Source organism: Stegostoma tigrinum, chromosome 33 (assembly GCF_030684315.1).
Source record: "Stegostoma tigrinum isolate sSteTig4 chromosome 33, sSteTig4.hap1, whole genome shotgun sequence".
Classification (NCBI taxonomy): domain Eukaryota; kingdom Metazoa; phylum Chordata; class Chondrichthyes; order Orectolobiformes; family Stegostomatidae; genus Stegostoma; species Stegostoma tigrinum.
Window position 1 is genome coordinate 3,261,585 of NC_081386.1, and position 21,036 is coordinate 3,282,620.

General features: G+C 41.7%; 2 protein-coding genes and 1 long non-coding RNA gene across 3 annotated transcripts in view; 1 reads left to right on the plus strand and 2 right to left on the minus strand.

Moving 5' to 3' along the window:
* The window catches only part of mthfs (5,10-methenyltetrahydrofolate synthetase (5-formyltetrahydrofolate cyclo-ligase)), an 88,457-nt gene that overhangs the window by 51,198 nt on the left and 16,223 nt on the right, over positions 1–21,036 (minus strand). The gene's annotated exons all lie outside the window — the stretch shown is intronic.
* LOC125467105 (bcl-2-related protein A1-like) lies at positions 6,104–7,190 on the minus strand. Its single transcript, XM_048562524.2, has 2 exons — positions 6,580–7,190; positions 6,104–6,452 (listed from the first exon to the last, which is right to left on the minus strand). The coding sequence occupies exons 1-2, from the start codon at positions 7,000–7,002 to the stop codon at positions 6,306–6,308; spliced, it is 570 nt and encodes a 189-aa protein (XP_048418481.1). The 5' UTR covers positions 7,003–7,190; the 3' UTR covers positions 6,104–6,305.
* On the plus strand, positions 6,281–12,776 carry LOC125467106 (uncharacterized). The gene is made up of 3 exons (XR_007250569.2): positions 6,281–7,080; positions 9,199–9,362; positions 11,437–12,776. It is a non-coding gene; the product is annotated as an uncharacterized LOC125467106 (long non-coding RNA).

Here is a 21,036-nt window from a genome sequence, read left to right on the forward strand (position 1 = left end):
CTCCCTTGGTTAACCATGGTTGGTTTATTCCCTCTCTCGGAAAATTTCCCCAACTGGGATGTATTTTTGCTGAGAGTCATGAATTACCTCCCTACATGCGAACATGTATGAAATCTCCTTTCAATCTTCTTCTCTCCGAAGAAAACAGATCCATCTTTTCCAAACAGTGCAATAATTGAACTTCCACATCCCAGAAACTATTCTCATGAAATCCCTCTTGCTCCTTTTCATTTGGGCAGCATGGTGGCTCAATGGTTAGCACTGCAGCCTCACAGTGCCAGTGACCCAAGTTCAATTCCAGCCTTAGGTAACTGTCTGTGCAGAGATTGCACACATTCTCCCTGTGTCTGTGTGAGTTTCCTCCCACAGTCCAAAGATGTGTGGGCTAGGTGGATCGGCCGTGCTAAATTGCCCATAGTGTTCAGGGGTGTGTGGGTTATAGGTCTGGGTGGGATGCTTCAAAGGGGTGGTGTGGACTTGTTGGGCCAAAGGGCTTGTTTCCACACTGTAGGGAATATAATCTTTCCTAAAGTGCAGTGTGTACAATTACACTCAATCCTCCAGCCAAGGTCAATCTAATGTTTCATACAGCGTTATCATAATTTCTTTGCTTACACGCCAAAGCCTCTATTTACACAACCTAGAATCCTGTATGCTTTACTAACAACATTTCAAAGTGCCCTGCTACCTTCAATGCATTGTGCCAAGGTCCCTCTGCTTCTGCATTCCCTTTAGAATTGCACCCTTCATTTTAAATTGTCTCTCCTCATTCTTCTCACCAAAATGAATCAAATGACTCTTCCCTGCATTAAATTGCATCTGCTAATTGCTTGACTGTACAACTGTCCTTTTGTAGATTAAAATTATCCTCCTTGTATTTCCTAATATTTACAAGATTTTTTTGTCACTGCAAATTTTGAAATTATGCACCGAATACTTGAGACTAGCCATTTAATGTGTGGCAAGAGAAGCACTGTCTTAGGAATAACAGTTGGTCTGCAAAACAATTGGTCACCATTAGTCTCTGTTCCCAGTCATTCAACCAATTTTGTATCCATGTTGCTAATGTCCCTTTTTATTCCATGAGTTCTAACGTTACTCACAAATCTGTTGATTGGCAACTTGTCAAACAAATTTTGTCAGTTCACGTACACAACATCAACTGCATTGCCCTAATTAATCCTGTCTGTTGCTTAATCAACATAAACAAGTTAGTTAAACACAATTTGTGCTTAAAAAATCTGTACTAGCTTTGCTCAATTAATCCACATATCCGAAGTGACAGCTCCTCATTCATCCTCTGTTACATAATCAATGTACTCAAGAAGCTAGTTAAACAGAATTTGCACTTAAAAGGTCCATGCTTTAAAGGATCCTTGTTTAATTGATCCATTAAGCGATCATTAATTTTGTCCCAAATTGCCCTTTCTGAGGACGTCTGTATTACCAAGATCAAACTAACTGATTTGTAATTGTTTGGTTTATCCTTAAATCTTTCATTGAACAAGCATGTAACATTTGCAATTTTCCAGATCCCAGCACCCATATCTACATTGAACTGAACGTTTATGGCCAATGCCTCCACAATTTCTATTCCCATCTCCCTCAATATCTTCAAAAGCTTCTCATCCAATTATGGTGTCAAACCAACTTTAAGTACAGCCAACCTGTTCAGTAACACTGAAGAAGGGTCTAGACCCGAAACGTCAGCTTTCCTGATCCTCTGATGCTGCTAGACCTGCTGTGTTCATCCAGCTCTATACCTTGTTAATTCATGTTCAATAACACCACGTTAGCAATGTTCAGTCTATCCATTATTTCAGTTACCCCTATCATAATGACTCAGGCTGATCTTTCCTTCTTTATTTAAAGACTCATTTTAATACGTAGCCATGACTCTGTCTCCATTTGGTAGTCTGTATTTAGTTAGTTAAAGTCTCTCATGATAATTAGTTATAGTTGCTGCACTTTTCTGCATTTTGCTGGCAAATTTATCCCTCAGATTGTTTTCCATACAGATGGCAGCCAACAAATGTTCTCGGTGATGTAAAGGTAAACTGCATTGTTGCTTAGCTCTAGCTAAGTAGATTCTTTCTTTAACTGGGATATCCTGTTTTTGTACTTTCTAATGCTGCCCTTAATGAATACTGCTGTCCGTCATACTTTCTTTTGCTATTTTTCCTGAAGGCCAATATTTGAACCCAGGCACCACCCTTGTTGAGCTACAACATTATATTTCCATGCAGCTACCTGCACTTGCAATTCAAGAATCTTGTTTGCCAGATGCCATTCATTCATGTACACGGAAAGCAAACATAATGTAGATCTTATTACTTCTGTCTTAGTCTGCCCCCACCTCACATCTTATACTTCTTTCTTTAGTGCGACCTATCTTTCTACATTCTTTAAGCTCTGTAGTTTTTCTCTCTAGTGTTACCTCCAGATTCCCACATACCTGCTCTACATTGGCAAATTGGACTGCAAAGGTAGAAAATGTCAGTTAACTCAAAAGTGACATAACTGTTTGATAGAGAAACAAATAAAACACAGTAACAAACACATTAGCAGTGGCATGGTGGCTCAGTGGTTAGCACTACTACTTCATAGTGTTGGGGACCTGGGTTCAATCCCACCTTTGGGCAACTGTCTGTGTGGAGTTTGCACATCCTCCCTGTGTCTGCATGGGTTTCCTCCCACAGTCCAAAGATGTGCAGGCTAGGTGGATTGGCCATGCTAAATTGCCCATAGTGTTCAGGGATGTGTAGATTAGGTGGGTTATAGGGGGCTGGGTCTGGGTGGGATGCTCTGAGGGTAAGTGTGGACTTGTTGGGCCAAAGGGCCTGGTTCCACACTGAAGGGATTCTATAAAAAATTGTCTGCCACTCTTGAACTGAATGTTAAATTTTATCACGTTATGATCACCACTTCCTAGGGATCTTTTACTCAGAAGTCATTTTTTAAACTTGCCTTATTATCCATTACCAGATTCCAAATAGCCTGCTCCTTGATTGGCTCCATGATATATTGCTCTAAGAAACTATCCCAAACACACTCTATAAATTTCTTGTTGTAGCTGCCTTCCCGGTTTGATTCATGCAATTGTCTGTTAATCTTTTATTTCAATTTAGCAGGGCCAGATTCATTCTCACTGAGTTGAAGATGGCCTTCTTCTGATTAACGAATTTTAGTCTGGATTGCTCCTTGTCCTGTTCTATGGCTAACTGAAATGCTATGGCACAGTCACTGTCTCCTAAATGTGATCCTACTGACACATCATATTCTTACAGGACTGGCTGCACCAAACTGATATTGACATTCAACACAATTACGGTCAATCATAATTCATAGAATGCTGGTCTGAGGTAATGGACGAACTCCTACACCACTGCTGGGAGTTGGTGGACAAGTGCACATTTAAGAACTCAGTGGCCAACCTGCCGTCATGGACTTTATCAGTAAGTGTGTTGAGGACTGCGTGCCTAAGAAATTAATCCCAGTGTTCCCCAACTGGAAACCATGGATGAAACAGAAGACTCACTCCCTGTTGCAGTCTAGGTCTGAGGCATTCAAATCAAATGACCTTGACCTATACTGGAAATCCAGGTACGATCTTCGGAAAACCATCAGGTATGCCAAGAGACCATACTAGACAAAACTAGAGTCCCAGACTAACCACACAAACAGACGTCGACTGTGGCAAGATGTACATGATATAACGGGCTACAAAGCAAAATCGACTAGAATCGCTGATGACAGCACATCCTTCTCCTATGAGCTCCAAGTATTCTGCGCTCGTTTTGAGCAGAATATCAGTAAAATGTTGTCACCTGCCTCAACAGCCTTGGGTGCACGTGTACCCACGGTCACTGTCACAGATGTCAGATTGACCTTCTTGAAGATGAACCCATGGAAAGCGACTGACCAGGATGGAAGCCCCAGCTGTGCACTCGGATCCTGCACAGATCAGCTGACGCAAATATTTGCAGACAATTTTAACATCTCCTTATTACAGTGTAGGGTTCCCAAATGCTTCAGGAAGACCACTATCATCCTGGTGTCAAAGAAAAATCAAGCAATGTGCCTTAATGACTTCCGCCCCTCTGACATCCATCATTATGAAGGGCATCAAGAGGTTAGCCATGGCACACATCAACCTTAGCCTCTCAGAATGTCTTGATCTGCTACAATTTTCCTATCATCACTATAGGTCCATGGCATACACCAGCTTCTTGGCCCTACAGTCATCCCTTGAACATACGGATAACAAAGGACACCTACATCAGATTCCTATTTGTATCAGTGGATAATGGGAACTGCAGATGCTGGAGAATCCAAGATAACAAAGTGTGGAGCTGGATGAACACAGCAGGCCAAGCAGCATCTCAGGAGCATAAAAGCTGACATTTCGGGCCTAGACCTTTCCTCAGAGAGGGGGATGTGGAGAGGGAACTGGAATAAACAGGGAGAGAGGGGGAGGCGGACCGAAGATGGAGAGAAAACCTATGTAACATGCAAATCCTGTCCCTCAGGATTCCCTCCAACAACCTGCCCACCACCGATGTCGTGCTCACTGGTGTATAGTTCCCTGGCTTTTCCTTATTATCTTTCTTAAATAATGGCAGCACATTAGCCAACCTCCAGTCTTCCAGCACCTCACCTGTGGCTTTTGATGATACAAATATCTCAGCAAAGTGCCCAGCAATGAGTTCCCCAGCTTCCCTTTGTGTATTTTAAGACATCCAGCACCTCCTCCTCTGTAACATTGGATATTTTTCATCTACATTTCCAACCTCTCACCATTTAAGAAATACTCTACATGTTTCTCTTACTAAAGTGGATAACGTCACATTTTATATGCCATGTTCTTGCCCATTTGCAAAACCTATCTAAATTCTCCTGAAGCCACTTTACATCTTCCTTTCAACACATAATCCACTTAAATAAAAGGCAAAACAGAGCAGATGCTGGAAATCTGAAATGAAAAAAGAAGTGCTGGAGAAACTTAACAGGTCTGGCAGTATTGTGGAGTCAGAAACAGAGCTGATGTTTCAAATCCAATATGACTGTTCTTCAGAAATATTACACACTCCCACTTAGCTTTGATTAATCCGCAAATTGGGAAATATCACATTTGGTCTCCAAATTCAAATCACTGTTATATATTGTGATCAGCTGGAGCCCAAGGTGTGATCCTCACAGACTCCCATAGTCATAGCCTGTCAACACAAAAATAATCCACTTTATTCCTATAGTCTGTTTTCTGTCTGTTAGTCTATCACTAATTCAACATCATCAACCTCTAACCAACCTATACAGGATTTTATCAAAACCCTTCTGAAAATCTAACTGTACTTGCTTTGATCAAGTTTGTTTGTAACAACTTCAAAAAATTTCAGAAAGTTCATCAAACACAATTTCCAATTCACAAGATAGTACGGGTCTAGGCCCGAAACGTCAGCTTTCCTGCTCCTCTGATGCTGCTTGGCCTGCTGTGTTCACCCAGCTCTATACCTTGGTATCTCATATTCCAATTCACAGAATGTACTTCCAAACGTTTAAAGGCTGTCCCTCATACGTATGTAAAAGATAGTACCACTCTCCTATCTTGGGGTCCTAGCCAAGGTTTATCCTTTAACCAACATCATTAGAACAAATCACTTTTCCCCAGGGCAGGATTAACTGCCACGAGGGGTCATAGCTTTAAGGTGTTAGAAGGAAGGTATAGAGGAGACATCAGAGGGAGGTTCTTCACCCAGAGAGTTGTGAGCGCATGGAATAGTTTGCCAATGGTAGTCGTGGAAACGGAGTCATTAGCGACATTTAAGCGACTGCTGGACATGCACATGGACAGCAGTGAATTGAGGGGAATGTAGGTTAGGTTATTTTATTTTTGGATTAGGATTATTCCACGGCACAATATCATGGGCCAAAGGGCCTGTACTGTGCTGTACTTTTCTATGTTCTAAATTACGTGGTTATTATCGTATTGTACTTTGTGGGATATCCAACATTACAACAGTGACATCACATCTGAAGCACTAGATTTGGCTTTAGTGTTTCCAAATATCCTGAGAATATGACAGGCTCTACACAAATGCAAACCTTCTCACTGAAATATTTATTTAAATAAAAAAGTACATTTTATTACAAATCAAAGTTTCTGTATTTTAACGTTATGCATTCGCTGGGATAAAACAAACTTTATAAAAGGTTAACAAAACCCAAATCCAGATTCTCCCGTCAGGAGTCAATGTTCTTCCGCTGGTCGCTTACTGTGTGTAAAGAGCTCAGCCACTTCCCTATTCTCAGTGTTGGTAGAGCACAAAGGAGAATGCAGCAATAATCCCTGTGACCGCTGCTAACTTCGCATATGAAAATCGGGGACTTTTCTGCCGATAGTGTTCCATAAACCCGGGGTTTTCCTGTTTAAAGTATTCTACGAAACCCTTCTCCTAGATGGAAAAAAAAGTAAATTTTATGAATGAACGCAACACCGTGACACAAATTTCCGTCATCTGCAAAGAGCGGAACAGTGGGTAATCTTAGTGGTGAGTGTTTGAAGTGGAAGCAATTTCCTACCCAGCCGCCTTTCTCCTGGATCCACGCAGCTTTGAGAGTACACGTGTGATGAGCCATACACTGAGCCATTTCCTCAACCAGTTCTTCCTCTGGAATGCCTCTCCTTCTCAACTGCCTCGCTAACTCTCCACAAAACGCGTACAAAGCCACAAGTCTGCCCCAGTTATCCTCCCCATCTGAGGAGATCTCGCTCATTAGAATGGGAAACGCTCGCTTCACGTCCTCTATGGAAGCGAATCTAAGTTGTTTGATGTAGAGTTCAAACTCGTGTTCCCTGACTCGCTGGAAGAGGGCGGCCGCCTTACGCAGAGTTTCAGCCGCGCTGCTGGTGGCAGGAACTGACTGAGATCCATCTAACGCAAACTTCAAATAATCCTTCACCAACCCGTAGACGAACTGCTTGGAGTGTGAATCGTGGCCCATAATGATCAGTGCTGGTCTTTCTCAGCTGCTTGTTGAGTCTGACACACTGACCTCTTCGTTTTTATTAGCAGCAGCCTGGTACGGACTTTCCATTTTGGTGAACCAATATGTTATTGGGATCCGCCCACTTCTTTCCGAAGTAAAATTTCCCCAAGTACTTAAATGGAACAAATTCTGTTTTGGTTACTCTCTCTCTCTCTCTCTCTCTCAAGAGGGAAAGTGAAGATCACCCAATTGCCCCAACTCTGTTCTAAGCTGAAAACAAAATCAAATGTTTCCTCACATACCACCCCACCAACCTCCAGATCCGTCGCAGCATTCTCTGACACTTCCACCACCAGCAATCTGACCTCACCACCGAAGACATTTTTCCCTCCCCACCCTTCTCTGTTTTCCGGAGGGGCCACCCTCTCCGGGACTCCCTTGTCCGATCCACATTCCCCTCCAGCCCCACCAAACCCGCACTTTCCCCTGCAACCGCAGGAAGTGCTACACCTACTCCCACATCTCCTCCCTCAACCCCATCCCAGGCCCCAAGAAGACCTTCCACATCAAGCCGATGTTCACCTGCACATCTGCTGATGTGGTATACTGTATTCGCTGTTCCAGTGGTGGCCTCCTCTACATTGGGGAAACCAAGCGCAGGGTTGAGGACCGCTTTGCAGAACACCTATGCTCGGTTTGCAATAAACAATTGCACCTCTCCATCGCAAACCATTTCAACTCCCCCTCCCATTCCGCAGACGACATGTCCATCCTGTGCCTTCTGCAGTGCCACAATGATGCCACCTGAAGGTTGCAGGAACAGCACCTCATATTCCGCTTGGGAATTCTGCAGCCCAATGGTATTAATATGGACTGCACAAGCTTCAAAATCTCCCCTCCCCCTACAGCATCCCAAAACCAGCCCAGCTTGTCCCTGCCTCTCTAACCTGTCTTTCCTCCCACCTATCCCCTCCTCCCACTTCAAGCTCCACCCCCATCTCCTACCTACTAACCTCATCCCGTCCCTTAACCTGTCCGTCCTCCCTGAACTGACCTCTCTCCTCCCTAACTCCCCACCTACACTCACCTTTACTGGCTCCATCCTGCTTCTTTGACCTGTCTGTCTCCTCTCCACCTATCTTCTCCTTTATCCATATTCCATCTGCCTCCCCCTCTCTCCCTTTTTATTTCAGAATGCCCTTCCCTTCCCCCATTTCTGATGAAGGGTCTAGGCCCGAAATGTCACCCTTCCTGCTACTAAGATGCTGCTTGGCCTGCTGTGTTCATCCAGCTCTGTACCTTGCTATCTCAGATTCTCCAGCATCTGCAGTTCTTACTATCTCTGAAACAAACGTTCAAAACATGATTTGTGACGGCTCTCTGCCAAACTATTTAGCTTTTAAAATCGAATCTGTAATGGGCAGGAAGGTGTACTTCACGAAAGAATATTGCAAAGCATTTGCTGCTCTGTAGCCGATTTAAGAATCTCAGGCCACCCCTAAAAGTACCCAATTGGGTACCACCAAGGTATAGTTACTATTTCAATGTCGGAGTCAGCTAACTTGAGCACAGCAGGATCCGACAAATTGAAATGTGATCATGACCAGATAACCTGTGGACAAAAAGTTATTTCAGAGGTCATACTTGGAGACTGGTTGCATTTGGTCTCCATTTTGAAGGATTGGAGGAGACAGATCAGCATTGTCTCATTCACCATTATTATTGATGTCGATTTAAGGATAGTTAACCCAGAAAGTATCACAGAGATTACCTCAGCTCATTGACCCATGCCACACTATCTGCTATATTCATTTTGATTTGATATTGTCACATGTACAGTGAAAAGTATTGTACTGTGTGCTATCTAGGCAAATCATACCTTACATAAGTACACCAGGGTAATGGCATATAATGCAGAATATAGTGTTACAGCAATAGAGAAGGTGCAGAGAAGGATCAACTCTGAATATATGAAAGGTCTGTTCAAAAGTCTGGTAGCAGTGGGGAAGATGCTGTTGGTACGTGTTTTCAAACTTCTGTATTTTCTGCCCAGTGGAAGAGGTGGAAGACAGTATAACCAGGGTGGGAGTGGTCTTTGATAATGTTGCTCCTTTCCTGAGGCAGGGAGAAGTTTAGACAGATTCAGTGGAATGAAGGCTGGTTTGCGTGATGGACTGGGCTGCATTCACAATGTTCTGTAATTTTTTACAGTCTTGGGCAGAGCAGATGCCATATCAAGCTGTGCTCCATCTGGATAGAACGTCTATAAAAATCATTAAGAGTCATTGTGGACATGCTGAATTTCCTTAGCCTTCTGAGGAAGTGAAGACATTGGCGTGCTTTCTTGACCATACCATCAACATGGATTTGACAGGGTAAATGAGGTCACAGATTAACTTCCCATCTGAAATCTATATCAATGCAAAATTTAGGCTGACATTCTGGTGTGAGGTTATTGCAGAAACCACTGTTCAGATGGCACTTTGTGAAAATAAAAACAGGTGGGGAGTTTTCCTTGTATTCAAAACAAATTATCTCCCTCAACCTAGGTCAGCATTACAGGTATTTGGTCACTTATCTTATTATTGCTTGTTGAGCTTGTCCACCATATTTTCCAATGTGCAACATTAACAATAATTAAAATAATTCATGCGTGTGCAGTGTTTTAAGATATTTTGAGGTTGTCAAAGGCACTGTATAACCACCAGCTTACTCTTTCAAATATGAATGACCAATTCCAGTTATTTACTGTACATCAGAAATCGATTCCAATAAAAACTGGGCAGAATATTTTAATTCATTGCGTGACAATAAAAACAGTTTATTTAAGGATAAGAATGTCATCATGATTCAGTTTTTAAAATAGAAATTACGTTCATTGAAAAGGCCAGAACCCAAACACTTCCTACAGCATTAGAACTCATCTGTCCACACACAGTACAGTCCCATTGCAGAAACATTTACTGTATATGTAATTGCAATAGCACAAAAACAACAATAATAAACATCTGTGAAATAACTCAGTCTGCTGTACATCGGGAAAACATTTTGCTTTCTTTCAGTAGAAGAAGCTAAGAGTATGCAGTAAAGCACAGCATTAACCAATGCTCTTCAGGTCAGAACTCACCTCTAGCCTGTACTCCCAAGGTGCAGCAATCTGCTCTTATATAGGTTATTAAAATGAATGTGGGGAGTCCTTAACTTGCTGTGGGTGCTGGAGTGATTCTTATGTTTAACATTTTTATTCAAATATAAAATACAGTTGGTTCTGTTATAATGCGATAGTTGCATTCTTGTGCAACATTGCACGATAGAAAATCACACTATAGAAATAACAGGGCCTGTGAGGAAAAGGGGATTGGGGCAAACAACTAAAAGAAAAATCACTCAAAAGCTTAACACAAAGGATAGCTCAATTTGAATAAATGTTTAACTCGTATCTAATAATGAAATAAAAGTAAATTTAATACCTTATCTTGAAAAATTGTCAAGATGACTTGAGGGGGGAGTAGGTTGTGCTGTACCTCTCACAGAAAGCACTTCACGACAAAGTCCATAAAATGATCACGTGATGCTGGCGTGGAGACTCTTTTGGCACTAACATTGTACATATTCACAACTAAGGGTGTCAAACGATCATGTGATGTTGACACATACGCCTCCATGCACTAATGTAATCGCGTTATAGCCAACACAGGTTCACATTTTCGAAACAGCATTCCCCTATTTATCAATTGTGTTACAGCCAATTCACATTGACAGAATACATATTAAAGCAGAACTGACAGTAAATTTGTGGTGAGCATTCTCTGTCTATATAAACAAATTCTAGTTGCCATAACTGTTTAAATGCATATTGATCTTAATGGGCGCACGTGTAGCGTTGCCTTTAATTTGCATAAATATGGCTACTGCTAACTGACCCTGTGGTCATGTTTGGGATTTAGCACTGTTTGAGGTCTTTCTGCCAAAGTGAAATGGGGGTCCGTTCAGTTATCAGACCATCCTAGTGCTTCAAATGCATGTAATGTAGCCTTGTATGTCTAAGAGATTTTGGTTTGTTTGGATAGAGTCAAACTCCACATTTTGTTTGTTTTTTTGATATGCTACCATATAAATAGAACTGCATTTGTATATAAAAAGTTTTTACGAATAAAGTATATTTTTAAAATGAAAAAAAGAGACTGGAGAATGGCAACAGAGTATTGAAATCACCCAGTCTGGCAGTTTCAGCCAAACAGCATGAGGCAGGTGACTGACTGGCAATGTCATGGAGGAAAAAGAATTTTCACTCTTTGTGATGAAGAAATTATGTGGTTTTTTTCAGTTTTCCCTTTTATTGAGTACCTTTTCCCTCTCTAAGTATATCATTTTAAAGCATGGCACCTTTTAGTTTACACTTAAGTGATGTAGCATTATAATTCAGCATTCTTTTTGTGTTGTTCATAGTTGCCCTATGGTGGGACTACACAACAAATGTACTATAGTCATGGCTAACATCAGCTCTAGCCTCCCCCAGCCTGCCTCAATCCCTTTGCCAACTGGCACAACAGTCCACAGCAGATTCCATTTCCTTAGCTGTACCTCAACTCTGGAACATCTGGATAATAAGCTTACCTACATCAGGTTTCTACTTATTGACTTCTGCCCCACCTTCAGCACAATAATCCCAAACAAGGTAAACTCCAAATTCCAAAACTGAGCTCTCTGCTCCACTCTCTGCAACTGGATCCTCAATTTCCTGACCCAAGACTGCAATCAGTGAAGATAGGCAATAGCGCCTCCTCTACAAGAATCCTCAACACTGGCACCTTGCAAGGATGCATATTCAGCCCCCTACTGTACTCCATGTACACTCATGACTGTGTGGCCAAATTGCATCTGAACTCCATCTACAAGTTCACTGACGTCACCTGTGTTGTAGGCCGGATACCAAACAATGACGAGACAGAATACAGGAAAAGAAATAGAATGCTTGGTGAAATGGTGCAAAGATAACAATCTCTCCCTCAATGTCAGCAAAACTAAAGAGCTGATCATCAACTTCAGGAATCAAGGAGAAAAACACACCTTTATCTACATCAACGGAGCTAAGGTGGAGACAGCCAAGAGTGTCAAGTTCTTAGGAGTGATGATCGCCAACAGTCTTGTCCAGGAACACACACGTTGATGCGAGAGTCAAGAAGGCATAACAATGCCTCTTCTTCCTCAGGAGGCTAAGGAAATTCAACATGGCCATAAGGCCCCCCCACCAGCTTTTACAGTTGCAACACAGAAAGCATTCTGTTTGGGTGAATCACATATTGGTATGGCAACTGCTCTGCTCAGGACCATAAGAAACTACAGAAAGTTGTGAAAACAGCCCAGACCGTAAAGCAAGCCAACCTTTCATCCACTGACTCTATCTATATTTCTCATTGCTGCAGAAAGGCAACCAACATCATCAAAGACCCTCTCATTCTGGTTATAATCTCTTCCACCAGGCAGAAGATAAAAAAAGTTTAAACACGCATACCAACAGGTTCAACAACAGCGTCTTCCTTGCTGTTATTTGACTTCAGAATGGACCTCTCAAATGTGAAATCTAATGTTGATCTTGCTTTTTGTACAACTTCTTTGTAGCCGTAACTTAGTATTCCTCAGTCTGTACAATCACCTTGTCACCTTTGTGTCTTTGAATGTTATGGTCTGCTGTACTGCACACAAAACAAAACTTTTCACTGTACTTAGATACACATGACAATAATAAATCAAATCAAATTGAATCAAATCAAATCACATCCCTTTCTCTTAACCATCAATTATATCTATATATCTTATCAATGATATTTTGGTCGCATTTGTTTTACTTTTCATTATTAGTACCTTCCATTTGTCCAGAGTCAACTTCACCTGTTAATAAAGTACCCAATTACAGAATGTATTTAAATCAGTTTTATCAGACCCCGTGCATGACATCCATCTCTATAACTTTTCCTAGTTTAGTATCATGTATAGCCTTAATCAGTTTGCATTTAGTTCAGAGCACAGATCAAAATAGTGGAGCTCCAGCACTACTCCTTTAAACACACACAAGGTTCTTTTACATTTTTCAATTTCTTTAAGAGCCTTATAAACTGTACCACTGCCATCTTTCTCAAGAAATAGATATTCAGCTGTGTATAGTTTTGTACTTTACCAGCCATTTCAACTGTTAGTTATTTAATTATGCACAACCTTTGTAGTTTTCCTCCTCGTGATTAATTCCAATATTTTATGAACTATTGTTGTATTATTCTGATGGATCTTTCCATTGCCTGGTTGAGATTTCTCCAAATTCTTGTTCAAACTATGTCAGCTTGTCTTCATACTAAATATATATCTGCTAATTCACCAGCTTTTAGCTCTGCTCAAATATTATAATATGTTTCCCTTCATCCAATAGGATCAGGAATAAGGTTGCTCTGAGCCATCCTCTTAGCTTGGCTATAATTCAAGGTCTTTAAGCCTAGATTCATCACAATCATCAATCAGCTGCCTCTGGGAAGCAGTTACTAAGTTTTTTGTGAATAGTCTAAGTAAATCTGCATTGAGCAATACAATTATTTGATCTTCAACTTCATTTCCTTTGGCATTCTTTAAAGTTCTGATTCCTTCCCTGACGACCTTCATCATGTTAGGAAAACACAGACATTTCTTGCTGTTGTTTAGCATCTCCAGTTGTATTCATTTCCACTTCCTTTCAATGACACTTTTGAGTGCTTCTGAAAATTCTGATGTATACCAGGAGCTTGACATCTCCTCCCCACTACTTCCTGCTGGGTTTTTGGCACCCACTTTTCTTCCTCATTTCAGTTCTGATTTTCTCAATGAACCATATGTATGATGCTATGTGAATGTTCAGTTTAACTTTACCTCAATGATGAGAGTTGTCCTTTTCTGTAGTTTCCCTGTGCTTTCCCTAATCTCAGTGACATGATAGGTCATGAATTTTAATGCTATCCAATTACTAATATTGGTTTCTATTCACTTCCTGTTCACAATTTGGTGGGCTTAAACGTCCATTTATATTGTTTCCTTGTTTTTCCTATTACTTCAGAAAATATTTTGTCTTTACTTAAATTAGGATGTTCAATAACATTTGAGTGATTTTTTTTGGTTGCATTAAAAATCTCCAGCCTAGCTATATCACTATGTATTTTCCCCTTCCAACAGTATGTACTTCCTTTACCATCTGTGAATGATAACATGCAGAACTACCTCCATTTTTCTATTTATTCATAGAATTCATAGAACCCCTATACTGTGGAAACGGGCCCTTTGGCCCAACAAGTCCACACTGAATCTCAGAGCATTCCACCCAGATCCTATCCCCCTATAACCCAACTAATCTATACGTCCCCAAAAACTATGGGCAATTTAGCATGGCCAAGCCACCTAGCCCGCACATCTTTGTGGGAGGAAACCCACGCAGACACGGGGAGAACGTGTAAACACCACACAGACATTTGCCTGAGGGTGGAATTGAACCCGGGTCTATGGCACTGTGAGGCAGCAGTGCTAACCACTGAGCCACCGTGCCACCCCAAAAGTAATTCCAACTCTGAAGCTGCCAGGGATTGAACCCGGGGCCTCATACATGCAAAACACACACTCTACCACTGAGCTACATTTCCAATTGTTACAGGACATGAAGGGGATATTTGGCCCATCGTGTTCTGTTATCTAGTGTTAATCTCCTACCTTCTCCACATATTCAGGCACACCATTTCTATCAAAGCAACCATCTAATGCCCTCTTGAAAACCTCAATTGAATCTGCCTCCACCACATCTCTAAGTAGTGCATTCCATCCCTAACTACTCATACTGTGAAAGTTTTTTCTCACATCTCCCTTGCTTCATTTGCACAGCGCTTCAAGTCTATGCCCTCTCATTCTTTTCTCCTTTACGAGCAGCAATGGCTTCTTCCTATCCACTCTGTTCAGCCTCCTCATGATTTTGAAAATCTTTATCAAATCTCCTCTCAGCCTTCTCCTCACCAAGGAGAACAGTTCCAACTTCTTCAATCTGTCATCTCAACTGGAGTTTCTATTCTATTTTCCCCGAGCTTTTCACGAAACCTTTGCTTGTATCCATCCTCATTACTAGGGCAAGCTAGGTTGGGACAATTCGATTAGGTCTTAGCTTTGCTCAAATTGGTTGTAAATTTTTCCAAACGTAATTATACTTGAGAAAAGTTCAGTGGTAATAAGGACTCATGCGGTTATGAAAATGATTCTCTTGGCTATCCACTCACTCCTTTTTCCCCAGTCCCTGTCAGTACCTTAAATATCACATTTTCCGAACTGCTAATATTTCTGAACAAGGGTCAATAGACTGAGATTGTTAACTTTGTTGCCTCTCCACAAAAGCTGCCAGGCCTGCTGAGTTTCTGCAGCAATTGCTGTTTTTGACCTTTTATGTTGATTGTTATTCTATTAGAACATATAGAACATAGAACAGTACAGCGCAGAACAGGCCCTTCGGTCCTCGATGTTGCGCCGACCCGTGAACTAATCTAAGCCCATCCCCCTATGCTATCCCATCATCATCCATATGCTTATCCAAGGACTGTTTAAATGCCCCCAATGTGGCTGAGTTAACTACATTGGCAGGCAGGGGGTTCCATGCCCTTACCACTCTCTGAGCAAAGAACCTGCCTCTGACATCTGTCCTAAATCTATCACCCCTCAATTTGTAGCTATGCCCCCTTGTACAAGCTGACGTCATCATCCTCGGAAAAAGACTCTTACTATCCACCCTATCTAATCCTCTGATCATCTTGTATGTCTCTATTAAATCCCCTCTTAGCCTTCTTCTCTCAAATGAAAACAGACCCAAGTCCCTCAGCCTTTCCTCATTAGGCCTTCCTTCCAGACCAGGCAACATCCTGGTAAATCTCCTCTGCACCTTTTCCAATGCTTCCACATCCTTCCTGTAATGGGGCAACTAGAACTGCACGCAATATTCCAAATGAGGCCACTCTAGCATTTTGTACAGTTGCAGCATGACATCACAGCTCTGGAACTCAATCCCTCGACCAATAAAACCTAACACACTGTAAGCCTTCTTAACAGCACTATCAACCTGGGTGGCAACTTTCAGGGATCTATGTACATGGGCACCAAGAACCGTTTGCACATCCACACTACCAAGAATCTTTCCATTGACTCAGTATTCTGCCTTCCTATTATTCTTCCCAAAGTGAATCATCTCACATTTATCCACATTGAATTCCATTTGCCACCTTTCAGCCCAATTCTGCAGTTTATCCAAGTCTCCCTGCAACCTGTAACATTCTTCCACACCGTCCACCACTCCACCGACTTTAGTGTCATCTGCAAACTTACTAACCCATCCACCAATGCCTGCGTCAAAGTCATTTATAAAAATGACAAACAGCAGTGGTCTCAAAACAGATGCTTGAGGCACACCACTAGTAACTGGACTCCAGGCTAAATATTTTCCAGCAACCACCACTTGTTGCCTTCTTATAGAAAGCCGGTTTGTAATCCAAACTGCTAAATCTCCCTAATCCCATGCCTCCGTATTTTCTCCAATAGCCTACCATGTGGAACCTTATCAAAGGCTTTACTGAAGTCCATGTACACCACGTCAACTACCCTACCCTCATCTACATGCTTGGTCACCTTCTCAAAAAACTCAATGAGGTTTGTGAGACACGACCTGCCCTTGACGAATCCATGTTGACTATCTCCAATCAAATTGTTGCTTGCTAGATTATTATAAATCCTATCTCCTATAATCCTTTCCAAAACTTTTCCTACAACAGACATAAGGGTCACAGGTCTATAATTACTTGGGTCATCTCTATTGCCCTTCTTGAACAAGGGCACAACATTTGAAATCCTCCAGTCCACTGGTACTAAACCAGTAGACAATAATGACTCAAAGATCAAGGCCAAAGGCTCCGCCAACTCCTCCCTAGCTTTGCACAGAATCCTCCGAAAAATCCCATCTGGCCCAGGGGATTTATCTACCTTCACAGCTTCTAGAATTGATAACAATTCTCCTAAAAACCTCAATCCTTTCAATTCTAGTAGTCCGTAACTCAGTCTTCTCCTCTATAATATTCTCCTTTTCCTGAGTGAAAACAGATGAGAAATATTCGTTTAGCACCTCTCCGATCTCCACAGGGTCCACACACAACTTCCCACTTCTGTCTTTGACTGGCCCTATTCCTACCCCAGTTATCCTCTTATTCCTCACATACCTATTCTCACATTTTCTTTGCCAAGCTTATTTTTCTATTAAATTTTCCTCTCAACTTATTGTATCTTGCCTCGATCTCTGTTGGAGTGTTCACCTGATGTGCATCATGTATTTGCTTTTTTTTTGTTTAAACATATTCTCCATCTCCCTTGTCTTCCAAAAACTTAAAAAGTTTATTTCTTAAATCAACCATTATTCCATGACATTTTTCCTGTCAGTTCTTGTTTCCTGTTTACTCCGTATAGATCCCTTATCAGTTAATTGCAATCAGTACTCTTCTACTTAGACGTTGTAATTTGAATTTTTCTTACTTGGTTTTATTATATGTGTTGTGGAACCAACGCTATTGGATAATAGTTGGGGTAGTGTGCTGTTACCAATTCTTCTTTCTACTCTTCTGAAGTAAATGTTAAACAGTCCCTGGTGGATTCCTCCATTCAATATTGAGTCATAGGAAGTATTTGTGAGTCTTGGGAAATTATCTTAACAACATTATGTCATTTATTGCATGATTACAATAGGTGCAAATTACCATAAGACTATGAGAAATAGGCACAGGAGTTGGCTATTTGGCAGCTTGAGTCAGCTCTGCCAATAGACAATAGACAATAGGTGCAGGAGTAGGCCATTCGGCACTTTGAGCCAGCAGCATGATTCATTAGGATCATGGCTGATCTGACATTCTTCATGTCACTTTCCTGTCTTTGCCCCTGATTGAGAATCTCTTTATCTGAGCCCTAAATATACACATGGACTCTGCCCTCACCAATCTCTATGACAAATAGTTCCAAAGACTCACAACACTTTTGAGAGTAGAAATTCCTTTTCACCTTAGTTTTAAATTGGGGACGCTTTTGTTCTCAGACAATGCCTTCTGGTATTAGACTCTTCCATGAGTGGGAATGTCCTTTCAACATTTACCCTGTCAAGCTTCTTAAGAATCTGATATGTTTCAATAGGATCATCTCTCATTCTTCTAAACACCAGTGGGTACAGTCCCAACCTGTTTAGACTTTGCTCATAAGACAATCCCTCCATACCAGGTGTCATCCCAGTGAACCTTCTCTGAACTGCCTCAAATGAATTGGCATCTTTCCTTAAACAAAGGGACCAAACTTGCGCACAATGCTCCAGATGTTGTTTTACACTAACACCTTGTACAGCTGTAGGAGGACTTCCCTACTCTTCCACTCCAGCCCCCTTGAAATAAGAGCCAACATTCCATTAGGCTTCCTGATTGCTTGCCGTACCTGTGTGCTAGCATTTCTGATTTTCTGATGAAGGGTCTAGGCCCGAAATGTCAGCTTTTGTGCTCCTAAGATGCTGTTTGGCCTGCTGTGTTCATTAAGCTCTACACTTTGTTATCTCGGATTTTCTGGCATCTGCAGTTCCTATTATCTCTGCTAGTGTTTTGTGTTTTGTGCACATGTGCCCTACTCTCTTCGTGTTACTATTTTCTGCAGTTTTTCTCCATTTAAATAATACTCTTTTGTTCTCGCTTCCAAAATGAAAACTTCCATATTTTTTCACAACATTCCTCAACATTTTGCCAACTTTTTACCCCCTTATTTTTGGTTTAGACTTGATGGCCTGAAGGGCGTCTTCTGCACTGTATGAGTCTATGATTCTACCTAAACTATCACTGTCTCTCTGCAAACTGTTTGTATCCTCTTGTACCTTGCCCTTCCACCTATTTTTGTGTTGTCTGCAAATTTGGCAGCAGTAAATTCACATCCTTTCTCTGAATTATTAATATATATTTTAAACAGTTTACAGTCCCAGAACTGATCCCTGTGGAACCCCAACAGTGACAGATTGCCAACTTAGAAAAGAACCTCATATCCCCAGTTACTGTTTCCTGCCCGTTAGCCAATTCTCTATCCATGACCGATAGACGAACTCCAACACCACGAGCTCTCGTCTTAATGATTTAACCTTTTTGTAACGTTCCTTGTCGAATGCCTTCTAGAAGTTCAAATATAACACTTCTACTGGGTTCCCCTCTATTCACTCTCATTGAGACTTCCTCGAAAAACGCTAATAAATTTTGTTTATAATCTTGTTTATAATGGATGTCTAGAATGCTTTAGGAATCTCCTTAACCTTACTTGCCAAGGTCATTTCTTTGCCCCTTCTTGCTGTCCTAATTCCCTATTTGAGTTCCCTGCTTTCCTTATACTCCTCACAGGCCCTGTCTGATTTTAGGTTCCTAAACCTTACATATGCTTGTTTTTCCCTCTGGATTAAATTCACAACCTCCCTCATTGTACAAGGTTCCTTAACTTGCCAATCCTGTCCTTCCTCCTCGCGGGAACATGCCAGTTTCGAACTCTCCCCAGCAGGTCTTAAACAATACCCACAGGTCAAATGTGAACTTGAATGATAACAGCCCCTGTCAATTAACACTCCCTAGCTCCTGCCTAATACTGATGTAATTTGCCTTCCCCCAATTTAGTACCTTTCTGTGAGGTCCTGATTTATTCTTGTTCAAGCTATCTTGAAACTTAAGCAGTTGTGATCACTGTTTCCAAAATGTTCTCCCACTGAAAGGTCAGTCACCTGCACCAGGCTTATTAGCCAACACTGGCTCCAGTATGGCCTCTCCTTTATTTGGATTATCCACATACTGTTTCAAGAAACCCTCTTGGATGCACTTGAAAAATTCTGCCCTGCCTAAGCCTCTTGCTGTAAGGAAGTCCCAGCCAATATTGGGGAAGTTAAAGTCACCTTGTTTCTATTGCATTTTTCCATAATCTGCCTATATATTTGTTCCTCAATGTCTCAGTGGCTGTTGCGAGGCCTGTAGTGTAATCCAACCAGTGTTGCACCCATCTTATTTTTGAGCTCTACCCACATTGCCTCAGTGGGTGAATCTCTATGATGTCCTCTCTAAATGCAGATGTAACACCCTCCCTGATTTGTAATGCCCAACTCCTCAACCTCTTTTACCTTCCCCTCTGTCTCATCTAAAATGACGAGACCCTGGAATGTTGAGCAGCCAGTCCTGTCCCTCTCTCAATCAAGTCTCTGCAATGGCCAGAAATATCATAGCCGCATGGACTGATCCAGACTCTAAGCTCATCTGCCTTACCTATGTACTTCAGCCCATTCGTACCATCATGTTCATTCACCTGTCTCTGAGTGTCCTTTCTTTCCAATTTACTGGTCCTAACATCCACCTTCTCCTCAATCCATCTACTTGCTGACCTGCTGCTCTGGTTCCCAGCTCCCTCCACTCAACTTTAAGCAGCACTACCAAACGTCCCTGCGAGGAATACTGGTTCCTCTCCAAATTTGGTGTATTCAGACCTTCTGGTACAGGTCACCCCTACCCCAGTGCTAAGAGAAAATTCACTGTGATCCTTGTACTATCATTACAAAGGATTATAGAATCATTGCAGTGTGAAAGCAAGCTATTCATCCCATTGAGTCCTCATCAATCCTCCCAACAGCATCCCACACCCTACCCTATCCCTGTAATCCTGCATTTCCCAGAGTTAATACAACTAACCTGCACATCCCTAGACACTTCAACAATACCAATCCACCTAAGTTGCACATCTTTGGACTGTGGGAGGAAACCAGAGGAAACCCACACTGACCCAGGGACAACATACAAACTCCACATACACCTGAGGGTAGAATTAAACTCAGGTCCCTAATCCTGTGAGGCAGTAGTGCTAACCAATCAGCCATGTGCATTTGATATGAAACCTCTGTGTGTAAACTTGGCTCCAGCATTTTGAAATGTAAAGCAGATTTAAGAAGTTGGGTTTCTACAGCACGGTGGCTCAGTG